The sequence below is a fragment of the Aphidius gifuensis genome, linkage group LG2, assembly GCF_014905175.1.
Source record: "Aphidius gifuensis isolate YNYX2018 linkage group LG2, ASM1490517v1, whole genome shotgun sequence".
In the NCBI taxonomy this organism is placed as follows: Eukaryota; Metazoa; Arthropoda; class Insecta; order Hymenoptera; family Braconidae; genus Aphidius; species Aphidius gifuensis.
In genome coordinates this window covers 4,277,897-4,298,866 of record NC_057789.1, presented here as the reverse complement: position 1 = coordinate 4,298,866, position 20,970 = coordinate 4,277,897, and the positions used below count along the sequence as shown (strand labels likewise).

Below are 20,970 nucleotides of genomic sequence, written 5' to 3'. Positions count from 1 at the left end.
AAAGTATGATAAATATAATTTATTTATAACTGGTTAAATTTAAATATTTATTTAAAATTATATAGATATTGTGTGTTGTCTGAAACGCACGTGGATGACATGTTGATCAACAAATTTATCTGGAATTCTGGATCACGTCATGCAACACGTGTGATTTTTTTTTTTATTTATTATTATTATTTTATTATTATTTAAAAATAATAAATATATAAAATTATCCTATTATAATTTTACTATTAATTATTATTAAATTATAATTTAACAATTTATCAATAAAAAAATATTATTGTTAATTAACATTTTGCCATTAGCCAATCAACAATTTTCCCCGCCAAATTTTTATTAATATTTATAAATTAGCAAAAATTAAAAAAATAACGAATTCATTTAAACATTTAATTACAGCTTTTATTTAATAATTATTATTTTATTTTTTCAAATTAACAGTTACTTATTTATAAATAAATAAATAATATTTTTATTGAAATTTATTTATTTATTTTAGATACTGGCTTGAGTCACGTCGTACCATGTGATGAACAAAAAAAAAAAAATCAGTTTTCAAAATGGCGAGACACAAAGGTGTTGAAAAATAAACGTAATATTTATATATAGGTATATGTAATAGGTATATTGCAATATATATTTTACATCTCATTATAAATAATTTTGTAAAATAAAAAAAGTAATTGTGAAAGTGATAGTATTTATTTTTCTAGTGTCATTGTAATAAACTCGGTAAGAATATTTTTTTTCTACAAATTGTTTATTTTTCTCTTTATTCTGGCTGATAATAAACAAATCAAAATAAATTAACATTTTTTAAAAAACATAAAGCTATTCAACCTTGAAATAATTCATGTAATATGCAGAATAAAAAATAAAAAAAATTAATTCTACTTAAAATTTATTATACATAACAATTTATTATGACTTTTTTTTTATTGTCAATTTCCATATTCCAAGAAAGATAATAATAACCTTAAAAAAAGAGAAACAATATATACACTGCATTAAAAAAAAACGATCAATAAATTCCAGGGTGCATACATTGCATCTGATAATATGAAAAAAAAAATTAAATAAATAATTTAAATACATTTTTTTTTGTCATTTCGTTTATTGTTATTTTATTTTTCCAAATAAAATATTAAATTACTTTTTTTGTTTTGTTATTACTAAAATAAAGATAACGATATTTAATTATTTTTCATATGACTTTACTTGATGAATGATGACTCACACGTTGCTGCTTGCTGCCTGGGTGTGGTGAAAATTGAAAAAAAAAAACAAACAACAACAACAACAACAACAACAACTTGCAAAACTACAGACAGAAAGGAGAAAAAATAAATATTATTTATATTGTTATTAAACACATAATTATTTATAGTTTAATAAATGGATGAAAAGGAAGAAGGTGAAATATCACTTGATGATATAAGTGATATTTCATCTGAGGATGGAAGATCTTATAGACACCCATCATCTTGGGATTCATCTAGAAGATCCAGGTCACATACTAAACGAGGTAAAATTCAAAAATATACTCAGCTCTTATTTAATTTTAGCAAACAATATTAATGATTGTTCAAATTGAGTCTTTGTTTTCTCTTTGTTATAAAACATGTTGATTTGTTGTAGTAAATTTATTTACTAATAGAATTTGTAATTATTTTAAAAAGATTCAGCTCATGGAAAAGAGAATCGTCGTCATGCACGTGATGCAGCTGCTGCTGCTGCTGCAGCAGTACAACCAGTTAAATATACAATGCCAACATTGCATGAAAAAAATGAAGATCTTTTGTTAATATCAAGTGATGAAGATCTTGAAATAGTATGTGTACCAGGTAGTTCACGACAAGTTGTTGTACAATCATTTAAAAAAAAACGTAAAAAAAAAAAGAAAAAAAAAGCTGGTAATGGTGGTGGTGGTGATTTTAATTTTTCAATAAATGATTTTGTATCAGTTAATGAAGATGAAAATGAAAGAATTGTTGATCATACTATAGCACAAAAAATATTATCAAGACGTAGAAGAACACCAAGTCCAATACATAAACGTAAAAGATCACCACCAGTATCAAGAACAAATGATTATCATAAATCATCTTATCACAGATCATCAACAAGATATTCAAGATCACCATCACCAAAAAGAAAATCACCAAAACGTCATAAATCACCTAAAAGAACATCACCACCAGCACCAGTACCACCACCACAACCACCACTAGTACAACCACCTGTATCATCAACAATAACAACTGGTACACTTGAAAATATTAATTATCATAAAAAAAAAGACATAACATCAAATCATACACCAAAAGAAGATAATTATGATGAACATTATACATCAACTTTATTAAAAAAAGTTAAACATTTAGATGCAGTTGGTTCAACATCACCAAAAAAAACAAACAAACAAAAAGAAGTACCATCATTAAAAGATAAATTAAATAACATGATGAAAGTACATACTGAACCAATTGTAATACCTGAAAATAAATTGAACGATGTTATTATTATTAAAGAAGAACCAAAAATTAAACAAGAAATTTCAGAATCTGTTGGTTCTGAATCACAAAATATTAATGATACTGATAAAATAACAACAGCAACAACCACAACAACACGTGTAACGACAACAGAAAATAATCAACAAGAGAATAATAATAATAGTAGTAATAATAATAACAATAACAACATTGATGATAATGATGAAGAAGATTTAGAATTACGTATGATTGCATTACGTTCAGCAGTTATGAATAAACATCAAAATCGTGTTAAAAAAGGTGCTGCTGCTAAAAAATCAAAATCTCAAAAACGTGATGGTAGTCCATTTAGTGATAGTTTTTTTGATCATGATAATATAATTGATAGTGAAAATGAAATGTCAGTTGGACATACACAAACAACAAATAATCAACAAGCTGAAGATATGGATATTGATAGTGATGTTGAACGTGAAAAAATTGATATTTATTCGCCAAGTGATTCACCAACATATTCACCGTCATATTCACCATCCTATTCACCATCCTATTCACCATCATGTTCACCACCTTATTCACCAACTGATGATGTTATTCCCCTTGTATCAATTGATACAAGTTTATTAACACCTAAAAGTCCCATTAATAATTCATCAAAATATAATACACCATTTGATAAATCTGATAAAACAATTAAAAAAAAATTATCATTTAATGAAGAATTAATAAAAAATAGTTGTGATGATAATACAGATGTACCATATTCACCAACAGATAGTGCTATTCCATATGATGAAATGATAACTCCACCAAAAAAATTAATTACACCAATACAACCACCACCGGCAATACCAGCAGCATTAAATTTTTCTAATATATCAAATTATCATTCATATCATCAAAATGATAGAACATCAATACCACTTGAACAAGATCCAGTTGAATTAATTCCACCAGAAATACTACGTGAAATATCATCATCACCAAATGATTTTCCAGTTATTATTGATGAAATTATTAACAATCATAGTGAACAAAAAAATACATCAATTAAATCTAATATTGATAAGCAATTTATTAATTCTTGTGATACTTTTTTGACAAATAATATTCAAAATAATAATTATGCTGATGAACCATTGTATCTTCAAGGTGTTCTAGATATAGCAAAAAACATTAATAAAATTCCTACGTCAATTAATAAATCATTAGTTCCAATGACAATATTAAAAACAAATAAAAATTTACAACAGCCTTTGCCAATTAAAAAATTAAAACCAATACCAGAGCCAACATTTAAAAGTGCTGAAATGCAGGTAGTTAATATTGTTAATGAAAAAAAAAATTCACAAACAAATGCTATTTTTAAACCAATTAAACTTCAACCGGTTGTTAAAAAAACAACATTTAATCCAACACCAGCTAGTGCGTTTGATGATATAAGTATTGATGATTTTCCAATTGATGATTTGACAACTCAAAATTACAATGATAAAGATGTTATCATAACAAATGAGTGTACAATTGTTGATGATAATTTTCGAGCTACTGAAAATAATTATAATAGTACAAAAAATAATAATAAATCTATTGTAAATAATTTTGACAATGACAATAATATAGATGCTATTGTTGTTAAAAATAAACAAAAAAATTTATTGATAAATAATAAAAATATAATTGATAAAGATAATCAAGAAAATTTTGAAAATAGTGAAGAAAAATTGAGAGAAAAATTGGAATTAAAAAAAAGAAAAAGATTATCAAAAAGTGAATTACAAGCTGATGATGATTTGAATTATAAAAAAGATTCAGTACCTGTTGAAGTGATTGACAATGATGATAAATTGAATAAAGATAAAAGACGAAGATTAAGTATTGAAGATGATGAAGAAGAGCTACGTGCATTATTATTGGCTTCTTTATCAAAACGTCCAAAAGTTACTGAAAATATAGTGCCAATAAAATTGCCAGAAGTTCCACAAATTATTGATGATGAAAGTACAAAAAAATCAGCAACAATAGTTGAAAATTCATTCAAAAATACAAAAATTGTATCGCCTTCTGGAGAGACTGTGCTTCCTCCAGCCAATTTAACAACTGTATCAAATAGTGCTGTAAAAATTGTTGATAAACCCGTTGTACCACCAGCAGCACCAGTTGTTGCTGAAATTAAAAAAACAATTAATGCAAATGTTAAAAAAGTTATTTTACCAACAGTTCCAACAAAAACTATTAATAATAATAATATTAAAAAAATAACAACGACAACTACAGCAACAACAACAACAACTATTCAAAATACTGTAAATTCAACAATTTCAACAATGAGAAATAAAACAATAAACAATGTAAGACTGACTGAAAATATAAGATCTACAAGTCCAAAATTACTATCATCATCAAAAAATTGTAGACTTGTGATAAATCTTGGTGAAGATACTGATTCAGATACTGATTCAGAGTGTTCAAATAATTCTAAAAATACTGATAAGACTGTTGTAAATTTACCAAAGGATGATTTAACAATTCCAACAACTGATTTTGAAAAAAGTGTTGAAGCATTTTTACGTGATCAGAGAAAAAAAATTGAGTCTAGTATTCCGACTGAGCAAAGAGATGCTTTTAAAAAATTATCAACATCAAAAGTTTCAACTGGTAAAAATTTAACTGGACTTGCACCAACACCTTTGGCTGTTAGACATTTATCAGCATCACGTCAAGAAGAATATCGAAGATTGAAACAACAAATACTTGATCGTGAGACAAAAAAATTACAGAGATCATTAAAAAATTTGGGTGATAAAATAAGTAATAATATTGGTGCTGCGACAATAACAAGTCCATTATCACCAGCAAGTCCAGGTAGACAAATGAATAAATTATCTCCAGCCAAGCCAGTAAATAATAATAATCAAATTGGAGAAATAAAAACAGCCATTAATTCAGATGAAAGATCATCACAAATTAATTTAATAAATAATACTGAAAAATTGCCAATTAATGAAGTATCAAATGTTGATAAAGACAATGCTCAAGTAACTGATAAGACTGGAGAGGATAATGCTCTGTGTTCATTTGACAAAGCACCTCTTGAACTGACGCCATCATCAATGGAACTTAGTGTTGAAATTATCGATGATAATTCATCGTCAACTAGCCAAATGTCAATGGAAATAAATAAACCAGTTGCCCCAAAAATATCTTTCTTGAAAATATTGACGACTGAACAATTGAATAAAAAATTCGATGATAAAGTACGTTTAGAAAAAATTAATCAAGTACAAGTTGATGATAAATCAAATGAAAATCAACAAAACAAATTGACAATTGATCAAGCGGTGAATTTAGAAGTAAATACTTGTGATGTTAATACAAATTCAATAATTGAAACATCATCAAAAATTATAAAACCAAAATTAATTTCAAATGAAATTGAAAAAATTTCTCCAATTGTCGAAACATCTAAAAAAATAACTCCAATTGTCGAGACACCTGAAAAAATAACTCCAGTTGTCGAAACAACAAAAAAAATTACTCCAACTGTTGAAACAACAAATAAAATTACTCCAGTGGTCGAAACACCAAATAAAATTGCTCCAGTTGTCGAACCACTGAAAAAAATTACTCCAATTGTCGAAACACCAACTGAAATTCCACCAGTTGTTTTGCCTTCGGTTGAGTCGAATCAAGAAAAAAATAATACAAACGTGAATCTAACGATAACACTTGATGACACTCTTGATGAAAATATACCAATGACAAATAAAATAACAGAACCTGTAATACAACAAGAAGAAGTTATAAATTTACCAGTTAAAAAATTATTAAATAAACAAAGAAAAAATAAATCACCAGCAAAAGAACTTTCAGATAAAATAAAATTAGATGTTAAAATTGAATTGGAAAATTTAAAAGATCTCAGTGAAGATCTTAAAAAAGAAAAATTATCTTCAATTGAAAAAGATTTAATTAATAATCGGTAAGTAGATTATTCAACTTGTATTTTATTTATATATTTACTTGTTTTATTTATTTATTTTTTTTTTTTTGTGTTATATTAGAAATCTGGTTCTTAATGATTTGACCGAATTATCTGAGAATTTAAAACAGTGGGACATTGAACGTGAACTTCAAACAGAACTAACAGTTGAAGTACGTAATCTTAGAATGCAACTTAAACTTGCTGAAGAACGTTTACAAGAACAACGAACAAAAATAACAAAAATGGGTCCAAAAGTTGCAAAAGCACATAAAACAATAATCAATGGTCGTACAAAATGTGTTAAATTAACAAAACTTTGTCAAGGAATTGGTAGCAGTGTTATTGGTCCCCGTTACAAGTAATAATTGAAAAATAAATAATCCATTTGTTTAATATATATTTATATTAATTAATAATTTTTTCAGAGTACCAACAACTGGTGCACAACGAATGGTTGACGGTTTAAAAGAAGTTGTATTTCACACAAGACAATTATCAAAAAAAACAACACCAACAAACATATCAAATAAAGATGATGAAGACAATGAAGATGATAAAAAAGATGATGACGAAAATCATGATAAAATCATAGATAAAAATAATAAATGCACTGAAGATGTGTGTGATGATGATGATGATGATCAATTGACTGATGATGTTATTGAAGCCGTTGAAATTATTAAAAATAATTCAACTATTATTGAGGATAATTGTCGTCCAACTTGTAGCAGTACACCACGTAATGTTGAATTAAGAAAAAATCAATCAACTGTTGATAAAAAAAAAAGTGAGACTGAACGAGTTACATCGAAATCAACAATTTCTAGCACACAAGGGTATGTTTGATATTTAAAATTAAAATTATAAATTTAATTTTTATAAATGTAGCTTATTGATAATTTGTCTGAGGACATTTGTTGTTTGTTTCTGTTTTTTTATTCAGAAATTTTGATCCAAATGGAGTACTGTGTCCATATGAATTGATGGGGACATGCAATGATGATGGCTGTTCTTATAATCATCTTGATAAAAATCGTGGACAATAGCAACAATGTTAACTAGGATTTATTTATCATACGTAAGGTGGTTCGATTGTCTAAATACCTGGGGGTGGGAATTATTTACTTCATCGTTACTATCTTCAATCATTTTTTTTTTAAATTTAAAACATTTTTTATTTTCTTGCTTTATTATTTTTACTATTTATTTATCTATTTTCTAATTTATTGTATTTATTTAATAGTCATGAAAATTATTGACAAAATTATTTGTGATTTAATTTAACTGGATAATTATGTCAATAGTAATTGGACAATTAAATTTATACTGACTCAAGGCATTCTACTTGCTTAACAAACTGCTTTCAACAAAGCTTAATACTATTTTTACCTTTTTTTTTTTTTTTTCTTTTGTTTTGTCTCCTTTGCAGACTCGAAATGTGAATAGACCACGACAACCTGATTAAGTGTGGATGTAAATATATTATTTATATTTTTTTTTTTTTAAATCTTCCTACTCTTCGAGACTGGGGAATCGTTGGACTGCCATTCCTCTGTCTAGATGGTAAGTTGTCATCAAAAATGAACCAAAAAAAAAAAAGAGTAGTTAAATATGCTTGACAAAATAATATTACAAAAGTGTGGGCTGTGATATTAAATAAACTTGTATCCAAGGATTTATACAAGAAGAAAAAGAAAGTGACATGAATATTTTTCAAATTTATTATTCACTGAATTAATGCTTTTTCTTTTTCTACCAGATTTACGTTATCATCCTCTTCACACTCATTACTAGTTAATTAAACATTTTTTGTTTTTTTTTTTTTTTTTTATTATTTAAATTTGTTATACGAAATTTTTTGAAGTTTTTTTTTTTTTTTTCTGTTGTATAAAACATAAATTTTATATGATTATTATTGGGTGTTATATACTGAAAAAAAATTATGATTATTTGAGTGAACAATTGTTAAGTATGGAGAAGAAAAAAACCAAGTGCTACATGAGTGAAAAAAAAAAAAAAGATATAAATTATAATTAAAAATTATTTTGCTCAAATATCAACTCGACAAAATTCATCGATTTTTTAAAAAAAGAAATTTGTCATCAATGCCTCAAGTACTTTGGCCAACTTAATCTTACAATGTGTTTTTATTATTACTATTATTATTATTTCTTATTCATTTTTTGTTATTTTTTTTTTCTAAACACTTACCTCAAAAAAAAAAAAAAAACAGACATCCTGTACCTGTGTAATAAAATAATGAATATTTTTACGTAAAAAAATTGTTTAATGTGTTGATTTATTTATTGATGAATTGTTTTGTTTTTTAAAATAAATTTAATTATTTTTTTGATGATTTAATTTGATCTAGATAGGATTTTGGCCAAGGCATGATATTATTTTCACGTAAATCATCCCAGTGACTTATCCATACACTTGGACATACTTTTTGATATATTTTTTTGAACATTTTACAAGCATCATTACCTTCACCAAGAATATTTTCACATCTATAAAAATCTGTGTACATTACATAGCAACGCATAGTTTGATTTGTTTGTTGAAATCTAAAAAAAATTATTAAATTATGAATTATAAGAAAGGCTGGGAGAGATTGCTTTGGAGATTTGTATTTGCTTTTTTTTTTCTTTGCCTGGGATCTGGTGGAGGTGTTAGTTCAAATTTAAATTCATTGTTTGATACATCAGGTTTTTTATTTTTTTCTGAACAATCATCATCTTGACTGCTTGATGATTTTTCATTGACAATATTTTTTATATTTTTGAGCTTTTCAGCAGCAGCTTCTTGATGAGTTTTTGATTTACCTGGAATAAATAATTTAAATTTTTCTCTTGGTTGTGATGATGAATTTGATTTTTCACTCATTTTATTTTAAATCATTAAAAATTAATTTTACATTAATTAAAATGTCAAATGTATTTTATGATTTATAAAAAATTAAAAATACCATGGAAACGACAAGATAATAATATTATTTTCTTTTATTTAAAAATTAAATTTTATAACAGCAAAGTACAGTAGAAAAAAAATATTTATCATGTTAGAAAATAGAAAAAGATTATCAAATGAAAAAGAATTTAATTGAAATACTTTTAGTTATCAAGATAAAAAAAAAATAATAATATTAATAATTAATATGACTTAGTTTTAAAATTATGAAAAATTTAAAAAAAAATGTATTTTTAGTATTGGAGTGATCTTTTGGTATGAATATCTTCAAGAATTGTTCGTAATTCTTCATCTTCCAATCTACACTCAAGACTTGGTATCAATGCTTTTGCTTCTTCTGGTGTTTCAGGACATAAATTTGCCAATGATGCAAGCTCAAATTTGTGTAATTTTTTTTGCATCAATAAACTAAAAAATAAATTAATAATTAACATTAATTTATATTATTTATTTTAAATTAAATATAAATTTTTAAACTCACTTTCTAACTGCTGAAATTATTTCTTTGTTTTTAAATTTTCTAAAACGATCAGTATAATTGAGACTTTTCATAAAAACTTCAGAAAATTCTTGTTCCTCTTCAGCAGATTCATTTTGTGCTTTTCTATGCTCCAGAAGCATGTGTACCTCAGATATCAATAGTGTTTCAGCATTTTCAAATTCTAATAATTTCAAATTTTCATTAATAGTTGTATGAATATTAATAATATTTTGATAGAGGTTATGATTTTTTAATATGATGTAAATTTATTAATATTATAAAATATTTTCTACCTTTTGGAAATTTTAAATCAGCTGCATCATCTTCAATTATATCTGTCTGATTAAAGTTTGACATTTTCAATTATTATTGTTTATTTTTAATCCTTACGTTGACAGGGATGTTTGATATTGTTGTTGACTTGTTGCAATATTATTTACATTATGATTATTTATTATTGTTTATTCTCTCTCTCTCTCTCTCTCTTGTTGTAAAGTTTGAACAAGTAGAAAGTTGCTTAGCCGACTAAGCATTAGAAAAAAAAAAAATTCAAAAGTGTTCTCTGTCTTTTGGCGGCTACAAAATTTACTTGCGTGTACAAAAAAAAATAAAAAAAAAATATGGCAACGTCTACTGAATTGACACAAGTGACGTGGAATGTTTTTTATAAATAATATCATATTTTTAGATAATATTTAGGCACTATTTTAATCATCATCAATAACATGATGATTACCTTGCAGATGATTGCAACCTTTATTCTCATATTTACTCTACTTTTTATATCTGGAGTAAGTTTATAATAATTGCTAGGTTATATTTTTTCATTGTTGACATTATTTATAATTTTTTTTTGCTTTATTTTTTCAATAGTTTTGTATTATATTGTACATAATAACATCACCATATCCAAATGTCATCAGGCACAAGGATGAAAAATATTATACTGATGGTAAAAATGGAGAGAAAAAATTGTTTCCATCATTAAATGAGCCTTCCAGTATACACCTGAGTGTTATTGTTCCAGCCTACAATGAAGAAGAAAGACGTATGTTGTTTTATTTTTTCCTACAAATAATTTCCTATTGTTGCATTAACAATATTTGTTTTATTTTTCCAGTTATTCCAATGTTAGATGAAGCCATTGAATTTTTAGAAAAACGTAAAAAATCAAGTTTCAAGTATGAAATTATTATTGTCAGTGATGGAAGCACTGATAAAACAATTGATGTTGCACAAAGTTATGCAAATAAATTTGAGTCTGTCAGGGTACTTGGTTTAGTGAAAAATCGTGGTAAAGGTGGAGCTGTTAGACTTGTAAGTTGATGAATCTAAATTATTTTTTGTAATTTATATTATTAATTAACAATTATAAATAACAAATAACAGGGTATGCAAAGTGCACGTGGTAGTGTTCTTCTTTTTGCTGATGCTGATGGTGCAACAAAATTTGGTGATATTGAAAAATTAGAAGACAGTCTTCAACAAATTCTTGGATGTATGTATTAATTTAATTGATGATGATATAATTGTCAAGGATATTTTGTAATTGTTGTTGTTATTTTACAGATGATTATAAATTAAATCCTGATAAAGTAGCCAATGCAGAAGCAGTTGTTTGTGGCTCACGAGCACATTTAGAAAAAGATGAAACAGCAAAAAGATCATTTTTTCGTTTATTTTTAATGCATGGTTTTCATTTTCTTGTTTGGGCATTATGTGTACGTGGAATAAAAGATACACAATGTGGATTTAAATTATTAACACGTTCATCAGCAAAATGTTTATTTGATGCACTTCATGTTGAACGTTGGGCATTTGATGTTGAAATGTTATATATTGCACAAAAATTAAATATTCCACTTACTGAAATTGCTGTCAATTGGATGGAAATTGAAGGCTCTAAAATTGTACCATTTTGGAGTTGGTTACAAATGGGCCGTGATCTTGGTCTCATTTGGTTGAGATATAAAATTGGTGCTTGGAAAATTTATAAATATAAAAAATCTTAATTTAAATATTAATTAATAAATTTTTAATTATATTAAAATAGTGAGAGTAAAAGTTTAAAAACAAAAATATATTATTGATTTTATAAAAATATAAAAGCAATCTCTTGATTCCAAATAATTTACATAATTTTTATCTGCATTTATGTCTGTATTTTAATGAGACTATATTTACAACAAAACAAAACAAAATAAAATAAAATTTACATTAATTGTTTTACCAAATTTTTTTTTGTTTATTTATTTATCATTGATAATAATTCTCTAATTTAATTAATTCTTCATGTAATATTTTAAATATTAGCGCTGAAATTGAAATATAAATCCCCAGATATAAATGGGATTTTTTTTTCAACTTTTGTCTGTTGGCAATCATTGTTTGTGCTGCGTAGAGAGAGGAGAGATAGGAGAGAAAAAAAAAAAAAAAAAAATTTATTATGATACTTTGACGACTACGATAAACAACGGTTCTATTTTTTTTGAGGTCATCCTTTGATAATAGTTAAAACAACAGTGTTTTTCTCTAAACTAAAATAATACATATTATTAAAAATGGCTTTTGCTTCACCAATGCCAAGCAACGAATTTCTCTGGGATGTATTTAACAGGTAAAAATCATAAATCATTTTTTACAATATGATGAAATCATATGACAATAATGACTCATTCGTTTGCAAAATATCCATTGCACATGATCTTGAAAATTATTATCATTTATTTCATTCAAGTCAATCAATAGCATCCTCCCTAAAATAATAATAATAATAATAATAATTTTTGCTTCAACTTCAAGACTTTAAATTAATTTTTATTGTCTTGGACTCTTGATTATAATTTAATAAACCAAGCTCAACATGTGGAACTTGGTTATATTTTTTTGGGTTTTTTTTTTTTGTGTCAAAATAATCATCAGTTTAAAAATTTAGTAGAAAAATAAAAATTGTTTATCTAACTGATAAACACTTGTCATTAGTGTCTCCTAAAGATAACAAATTTACAAAGAAAATCAAGTTAATTAATTTTTTTTTAATAACAAGTAGGTATATTTAATTTTTAATTTTTCAGAGTTGATAAGGATCGTTCTGGCTCAATAACATCTGATGAGCTTCAACAGGCACTTTCTAATGGCACCTGGACACCATTCAATCCAGAAACTGTTCGTTTGATGATTGGTAATTATACTTGAATTAATTTAAATTTAAAAAAAAGGAATACTTGGTAGACTAGGACCAGAGAAATAGCATGTTAAAACTTGATAAAGCATTTAAAACAAAAACAATTTAAATAGTTAAATTTTGATTATAAAATTATATAAACACATGTCCATTTCCTGGTTCTTGTTTATTATTTGTTTAATCAGGAATGTTTGACATTGATAAAAGTACAACTGGAAATGATGCAACAGGTATGTTTGACAAAAGTGGAAATGGAACAGTCAGCTTTGAGGAATTTGGTGCACTATGGAAATACGTAACTGATTGGCAAAATTGTTTCCGTTCATTTGATCGTGATAACAGTGGTAACATTGATCGTAATGAATTGAAAACAGCACTCAATAATTTTGGATATCGTTTATCAGAGGGTCTTGTTGATATGCTCATCAGAAAATATGATCGTTTAGGAAGAGGAACAATTTATTTTGATGATTTTATTCAATGCTGTATTGTACTTTATGTAAGTATTTTTTTATTAATTTAAATAATGAATTGTTTATATAAATTAATAATTTATTTTTTTATTTTTTTCATTTAGACATTGACATCAGCATTCAGAAAATATGACACTGATCAAGATGGTGTCATTACAATTCACTACGAACAATTCTTGAGCATGGTATTCAGTCTTAAAATTTAAATTAATATTTAATTTCTGAGCAACATTATTTTATTAATTATTAATAAAATATTATAATCATTATTATCATGTTTTTTTTATTTTATTTTAAAACTTTTAAATTCATTTATTAACTTATATTCTCAGGGTTGCCAAATGCAGATGTAGTTATTAAATTAACAAAGTGAATGCTTTTTTTTTTTTTTATTAAATATTCACTGTGTTAATTAATTACGTAAGAAAAATGTTGATAAAAAGAATATTGAGAGATTATTTCAAACATTCCTTTTTCAAATCTATAATTTTTTAATGAAAAAATTAACATTCATACAATAATATTCATATTTAATTGACAATGCCAAAATTAATGTCATTTTGCTGGTCAAGAGTGAAAAAAAAATAAATATAATAATCAACAAAATAATCTACATAAAATTAAATTACGTCCATGTCTTCTCTTTAAAAAGAAATGTCTTTCAAAAGTATTTAATTAAAATTTGTCAATTCAATTAATGCCTAATTAAAAAATATTTTATACATAAATTTTTTTGTGTATTTATTTACACTTTGGTATAATTGTTCCTATCTTTTGAAAGAAATATTTATTATTCACTTTACTGTAAACAAAAAATGAATCTAATGTCAATGTAAAATAAATAAATGACTTTAAAAAAATTAAATTAAATGTTGCTTTTATTTACGAGTGATAAATTAATTGGAAATAAAATAATAATAATTTTATCCACGTGGAATGTAAAAATAGAAAAGACAAATAAATGTTTATTGAATGTGTCTTGTAAATACGAACTTTTGTTGCAAATACGAACTGAGATTGGAACGTTAAAAAAAAAAAAATATTTGACTATGTATACTAATTTGTTGGGTTGGAACTTGGCAAAACTCGACTCCGCCTTCTATTTTCTTGCCAAGTCAAAAGCCACATGACTCGCATTCCCTTAAAATTAAAATAATCCATTGAAATTTTAAATTTATTAATTTTAAAAAACATCAATAAAAATTACATAAATATTTGTAAATTAAATTATTTAAATATTTGCCAACTAATTTTCAATGAAATTTAAATTTAAAATATTTGTCATAAAATTATGCAACAATCTAATTAATAAATAAAAGCTCCGCCCAAAAATAAAGCAATAAAATTAAAATTATAACAAAAAAAAAAAATAAGGCAATATGCCAGAGTACATGAAAAGCTCATCATTTTGATTTCATCCAACAAGCTCAAAGCTAAAAGTTATGAAAAAAAATACGTGGGTGTCCAAAATGTAGGAGGATCCATAGTTGAATAACCACACCTCAATGAACCCACTCCAAGTTAAACAGATCATACACTAGTAAAAACTAAAAAACAACAGAAAAAAAAGCATCAAAAAGAATGACAAATTTCAAAGTATCATTTTATAGAATGGAGGGATGATGATGATGAAGAAAAAATAAAAAAAGGAGGACACATTGCACACTTCCCTCATTTTATTTTGATTGGAAGGGGCAATATTGTGCTCATAGTAACGTTTAAAAAAATAAAATAAATAAAACAAGATGATGATGATGATGAAGAAGAAGAAGAAGAAGAAGAAGAGGGATACACAAAATTTTTAGGCAGAGGGAGAAGATGGAAGAAAAACGAAATGATGGGCCGTTGATAAGCCAAAGCAGTCACTCGAAGGAAAGCACTTCTGTCCGTCGGTACCTATCATCATCATCATTCCACCCTTTGCAAAATTAAATTAAAAAAATAATATCAATCAACACTCATCATCAAAAACATTATCAACATTAAAAATACATTTTTTTTTTTTCTTCTATATTATGGTTTTATTTTAATTTGTATTTTTAAAAATAAATTTTAATTCATACATGTAATTTGTTGTAACAAGTGATATTTTAAAGAGACAATTTAAACTGTAGGGATTTGAATTTCTGTCAGCGATTAGATTGTGAGGTGAGGACATTGGCTGTTCACAGTTTGTGGAATACGTCTGCCCCTTGATGATACACAAAATCATCGGGATATTCGGTCAAGCAAGTGTCAGACTTGTTGGGATTATTTGACTCGTGTTATACAAGATATTTTTTTATTTTTTATTATTGTTTTATTGTTAGTGAAATTTGTGATTTGAAGAAAATTAAATTTATGTGGTTTGTTATTACGTGATAATGGAAATGCAACAACAGTATGACACAAAACATGGTGTATCAGATGACTGTTGTTATCAACAATGGACACAAAACACTCATCAACATCAAGAAGTTACTGTGCCATCACCAATGCAACAAATGGAAGGTCATTATTTCATTATATTTATTTATAAAAAAATTTTCATTTATCATTAATGATTCATTATATATTTTATAAATCATTGTGTAAATTTTTTTTCAAGTTTTACATGGTGATGTTAATTACTTGTTCTGATCTGGCCAATTTTAACCATGCCAACTACTTATTCTCTTTTATCCTCTTTTAGCCGACCGAGTTTTCTTTTATTTTCTTGTTTAAATTCAATTTTTTTTTTTTAAATCCCTTTGTTTGATTCGCAAGCCAACAAAATATTTTACACATAGCACTACCTTGTTTTTCACTCGTTTTATTTTCATTCCAAGAATGACATTCTTCAGAATGTTTTAATAAAATATTTGAAAAAAATAAAAAAAACAATATATATAAATATATTTTATTTATTTCAGCTTGTCTTGAGACCGCCGGAAGAGTAAAAAGATCAAGAAGTCCCGAAACATTATCATTGACATCAAAAATTTCAACAAGTGTAAGAAATTTTTCTAAAAACCAACAACAACAACATAATGATAGTAATAATAATTTACAAAATGACACAAATAGTAATTTATCAGTAACATCAAGTGTTGATGATAAAGGATCAAAATTATTACTTCATCCAGCATTAATTGGTGCTGGTGCTGCACTTGAAGCACGTCCACTTTGGGAAGAATTTCATCAACTTGGAACTGAGATGATTGTTACAAAAGCTGGACGAAGAATGTTTCCAACATTTCAGGTATAAATTGCAATATATAAATTTCATTATAATTTAAAAACAATTGTCTAATTTTTTCATTGAAAATTTTTTTAATTTTTATTGGAATAGTGTCGTTTATTTGGACTTGAACCAAATACAGATTATTTATTGGTGATGGATTTTGTGCCTTGTGATGATAAAAGATACAGATATGCATTTCATAGTAGTGCATGGGTTGTTGCTGGACGTGCTGATCCAATATCACCACCAAGAATTCACATGCATCCAGATAGCCCGGCAAATGGTGCACACTGGATGAAACAATCAATATCATTTGATAAACTTAAACTTACAAATAATCAACTTGATGACAATGGACATGTAAGTTGTTTATAATATAATATATTTATCATTAAATTTTTTAAACTATATAAATTAAAATAAAAATTTTAAATTATATTTTTTTTTTAATTTTATTTATCTTTTCTTTTATAATTTTTTTATTTAGTAAATACATAAAGTAGAATAAAGTGTGTATATCCCGCGTTAACTCCACGTGTTTGTCGTTTCGGACGGGTTCGTCTTAATTGATCTGAGATACGAGACACTCCAAGAAATATTATAATAGTGACACGCGCACTTACTTAACCATTCAGAGAAATAAAATTTAAAAAATAAAAAAAAATATATTACACAGATGAAAATGTAAAATTTATTTATATTTTAAATAAATAATTCAAGTTTTTTTTTTTTTTTCGTGGTCTGTTATTTGGTAAATTTAAAATGTTGATGATTGTTTAGATTTAAAAAAAAAAAAATTTTAATAATAATAATGATTGAGAGGTCTATGGAGGAAGTTCAAAGTGCCTGGTTCTTGAATTTTTTAGAGACCTGGATATCTCAAGTGCAGTTATACAAAAAGTAAATAACTTGGTCGTAAACAGTTGTGACGATTGAAAGATATACATACTTGGCTTATATGCAACATTAATGGTCTACATGGTGACGATGGAATTTAGCAAATGTCAGCACAACCTCAATAACTTTCTTACCCTCTTTGTTGTTAACAAATAATATTAAATATACTTTTTTTAAATTTTAAAATAATAAATTTGAATAATTGCTAATTCTAAAAATATTTTAACACTTGAATATAAATCTTAATTTATATTTATTTATTTTTTTTTTCGACTAAATTAATCTCCTTTATTAGCGATGATTATAATTGACAGTATACTAGGCGCCACAAGGGGATGAAAAGAATTTTGGAATTTTAGTCTTTCAGACGAGACAAATTTATATTTCATTTTTTTTTTTTTCTCTGTTTTTTGTCAAATGAAATTGATAAAATGTGGCATACGCCTGAATTTAGCTATGAAAAAGTAAAATTTTTCCCCTTTTTTTTAAAATATATATGTAGTATTTTACTTCCCCTTTTCTTTTTTATTTGAGTCAGAGAGCAAAGGGCGGAGAATTCATAATTGACACTTGGTATATCGGCCACCCAGTTTCCATTAATCACTCATCTAAAACTTTGACAGGGAAATATATTGCAGTTTAAAAAATAAAAAGTAGATGAAAATAAAAAATTAATGATATTTATAAAAATCGAAATAAATTCATTTCGAATCGAAATAAACACATTTCGATTGATCCAATTGGAATTGAATTTCGAAAATCGAAATAAATCCATTGACCTGTTGACATAGTGTTATATTTTTTTTTCCTCAAATTTATTATTACTTACTCCAATTTTATATAGATATATATTTATTTATGTTATTTTTTTTTCCTGGACCACACATTTATGGGATACGAATATGGTGTCCATTTCAGTGTCATTCTTAACGCGGTTGGGCTCCGTATTTACGCGACCACGTGTGTGACAAGAATATTGGAGAAAGGTCCCAAGAAGCACGTGTGTGCTTTTCTCACTCTGTTACTCTCATCATCATTTTTATTTCTTTTTTTTTCTTATTTTTTATATACATATTCAGGGGGTGTCATATTGCCCTCTCAAGACGTACGACACTTTATAGTGGGGATTGAAAATTTTTTAAGTTTTTTTTATACTAATTAGTCACTGGGATTCTTCTTGCTGTCAAACATCTATTTCCCCTTCTAAACCCCCTGTCGTTTCTTCTTCCTTCTCATGTATCTTTTTTTTATTATTCCAAAAAGAGAAAATTAAAATAAAAAGCATATATTTTTTCTCTTATTTTTAATTTTAATATTAAAAAAAAAGTAAATTATATTTTATTAATTTTTTTATTGATAAAAGTATCAATCTTCATGAATAAATAATTTTTTTAAAGTAAAATATATTATTTAAAAAATAATTTAATTATTTATTTATTTTTTTTTTTCATTTTTAATTTACAGATAATATTGAATTCAATGCATAGATATCAACCAAGATGTCATGTTATTGTTGCACCATCATCAAGTACACAAACAAATACACAAATAATAAATTTCAAAACATTTACATTTTCGGAAACACGTTTTACTGCTGTAACAGCATATCAAAATCATCGTATAACACAACTTAAAATAGCAAGTAATCCATTTGCAAAAGGTTTTCGTGATTGTGAACCAGATGAATGTGATTCACAAAATAATAATGGTAATTTAAATAATAACGTACAAAATAATAATCCAGCTAAGCGACCAGCAACATCAAGTACAATTGTAACAACAACATCACCATCATCATCATCATCAACATCAACAACACCAATAAATTATCAAAATACAATACAGCCATTGTCATCGTCAATTACAAATCAAGATTATCATCATCATCATCACCATCATCAATTTTATGGTGCTGGTGGACATTGGAATTATGGAGGACATCATCAAACTGGACATCATTTAAATACTGGACATTATTCAAATCATCATCCACATCATGGAGCATCACTATATGGTCCACGATAATTTCTAGTCTTTCATTAAAAAATAAAAAACAAACCAAAGAATTAACAGGTACACATTGAGCTATATTTTCAATCATGTATACCTGTTGAAATATTTTTTTAAAAAAACATTTATTTATTTAAAATATCACCTATTAAGATAAAAAATTAAATGTGCCTTTTAAATAAATTTTTATCAATTTGCATATAAATAAATTTTGAGATTTTTATGTAAAATAATTGTCGTACTATTTAATTTAAAATAAATATTAATATTTTATTTAAAAAAAAAACAATTGTGTTAAATAATTTTCAAAATTTATATTGAAAAAAAAAATACACATTGGATATGCAAGAGTTGGAAAACAAAGTGCCTTTTGTAGGAACAAAGTGTGTCTATTTATATTGTACTTGTCTCAAATGCCAAACGAGCCAAAAAGCTCATTTGTGGTGGCTTGTGTGTGACACCATATCCCACTGAAAAAATAAGACAAACTTAAACGTACCGTGACAAAATCCCTTTAGCATTTGTTAAGTGCCTCAATAAATTATACATATGCATATTTACTTAATAAATTAATTGACAAAATAAACAAATATTTATTATTAATATGAATTTAATTTTTGTCTTGTTGAAACATTAACAACAATTATTTATATAAAAAAAAAAAAGTCAAAAATTATGTAAGACATTAAATGAAAATAATAAATGTATTGTTAAATAAATAAATTAAAAATAATATTAATTATGTAATTTAATTTGAGTAATAATATAATTACAAAAATATTAATTTGTTTTTTTTTTATTTTTTTATGTTTTCAAGGTTTTAAATTAATTATTTAGCAAAGCTTTTTTATTGAAATATAATTTTGTTTTTTTTTTGTCAAGTTAAAACTTGAAATTGAAATAAAAAAAAAATTTTTATAGCTAAAAAAAATTAAAATGCACATTTAGAGAATTTTATAAAGTCATAAAGTGATACAGTGACTATGGTGAAATTAATCAAGTGAGATGTCAACCTCAGTAACTTATGCGACACTGAAACAAAAGTTACAGTGAACCAAAACGTCCAACAACGACTGGCAGTGATTGATGATCACGCTAAGAACACACTCAGTGTAAACATATTAGCATTACATTTTTAACCAAGCAAGATAATTATTTCAATTTTTTTTTTTTACATTTTATTTTATTTACAAAATAAAATACACTGCATGTAGCAAAAAAAAAAAAAAAAACAATATTAATATTTTTAAAATTACATTTAAAACAA

General features: G+C 25.6%; 6 protein-coding genes across 10 annotated transcripts; 4 read left to right on the top strand and 2 right to left on the bottom strand.

Annotated features, from left to right (window-relative positions):
- Positions 1 to 556: 556 nt before the first annotated feature.
- LOC122848482 (protein PF14_0175-like) lies at positions 557 to 8,613 on the top strand. 4 transcript variants are annotated; one of them, XM_044146564.1, is made up of 6 exons: positions 557 to 738; positions 1,334 to 1,531; positions 1,686 to 6,483; positions 6,566 to 6,844; positions 6,912 to 7,322; positions 7,430 to 8,138. In XM_044146564.1, exons 2-6 carry the CDS (start codon positions 1,402 to 1,404, stop codon positions 7,530 to 7,532), a joined length of 5,721 nt encoding a protein of 1,906 aa, XP_044002499.1. In that variant the 5' UTR covers positions 557 to 738; positions 1,334 to 1,401; the 3' UTR covers positions 7,533 to 8,138. The 4 variants fall into 4 exon arrangements, with proteins under 4 accessions (XP_044002499.1, XP_044002500.1, XP_044002497.1 ...); XM_044146565.1 differs by lacking the exon at positions 557 to 738 and having other exon boundaries at positions 1,035 to 1,531; positions 7,430 to 7,564; positions 7,916 to 8,613; XM_044146562.1 differs by lacking the exon at positions 557 to 738 and having other exon boundaries at positions 1,035 to 1,531; positions 7,430 to 7,569; positions 7,916 to 8,138.
- Positions 8,614 to 8,809: 196 nt separating this feature from the next.
- On the bottom strand, positions 8,810 to 9,388 carry LOC122848483 (cytochrome c oxidase subunit 6b-1). The gene is made up of 2 exons (XM_044146567.1): positions 9,140 to 9,388; positions 8,810 to 9,053 (listed from the first exon to the last, which is right to left on the bottom strand). Exons 1-2 carry the CDS (start codon positions 9,370 to 9,372, stop codon positions 8,828 to 8,830), a joined length of 459 nt encoding a protein of 152 aa, XP_044002502.1. The 5' UTR covers positions 9,373 to 9,388; the 3' UTR covers positions 8,810 to 8,827.
- Positions 9,389 to 9,611: 223 nt separating this feature from the next.
- On the bottom strand, positions 9,612 to 10,371 carry LOC122848484 (DNA-directed RNA polymerase II subunit Rpb4-like). The gene is made up of 3 exons (XM_044146568.1): positions 10,231 to 10,371; positions 9,938 to 10,118; positions 9,612 to 9,864 (listed from the first exon to the last, which is right to left on the bottom strand). The coding sequence occupies exons 1-3, from the start codon at positions 10,292 to 10,294 to the stop codon at positions 9,690 to 9,692; spliced, it is 420 nt and encodes a 139-aa protein (XP_044002503.1). The 5' UTR covers positions 10,295 to 10,371; the 3' UTR covers positions 9,612 to 9,689.
- A 141-nt stretch (positions 10,372 to 10,512) lies between these two features.
- On the top strand, positions 10,513 to 12,142 carry LOC122848480 (dolichyl-phosphate beta-glucosyltransferase). Its single transcript, XM_044146561.1, has 5 exons — positions 10,513 to 10,728; positions 10,811 to 10,985; positions 11,058 to 11,254; positions 11,327 to 11,435; positions 11,507 to 12,142. The coding sequence occupies exons 1-5, from the start codon at positions 10,663 to 10,665 to the stop codon at positions 11,947 to 11,949; spliced, it is 990 nt and encodes a 329-aa protein (XP_044002496.1). The 5' UTR covers positions 10,513 to 10,662; the 3' UTR covers positions 11,950 to 12,142.
- A 189-nt stretch (positions 12,143 to 12,331) lies between these two features.
- LOC122848479 (programmed cell death protein 6) lies at positions 12,332 to 13,875 on the top strand. Of its 2 annotated transcripts, none has more exons than XM_044146560.1 (4): positions 12,332 to 12,554; positions 13,012 to 13,118; positions 13,352 to 13,620; positions 13,699 to 13,875. In XM_044146560.1, exons 1-4 carry the CDS (start codon positions 12,499 to 12,501, stop codon positions 13,798 to 13,800), a joined length of 534 nt encoding a protein of 177 aa, XP_044002495.1. In that variant the 5' UTR covers positions 12,332 to 12,498; the 3' UTR covers positions 13,801 to 13,875. The 2 variants fall into 2 exon arrangements, with proteins under 2 accessions (XP_044002495.1, XP_044002494.1); XM_044146559.1 differs by having other exon boundaries at positions 12,371 to 12,554; positions 13,307 to 13,620.
- Positions 13,876 to 15,249: 1,374 nt separating this feature from the next.
- Positions 15,250 to 20,481, top strand: LOC122848478 (T-box transcription factor TBX1-like). The gene is made up of 4 exons (XM_044146558.1): positions 15,250 to 16,084; positions 16,486 to 16,814; positions 16,905 to 17,156; positions 19,158 to 20,481. The coding sequence occupies exons 1-4, from the start codon at positions 15,958 to 15,960 to the stop codon at positions 19,716 to 19,718; spliced, it is 1,269 nt and encodes a 422-aa protein (XP_044002493.1). The 5' UTR covers positions 15,250 to 15,957; the 3' UTR covers positions 19,719 to 20,481.
- The last annotated feature ends 489 nt before the right edge of the window (positions 20,482 to 20,970 follow it).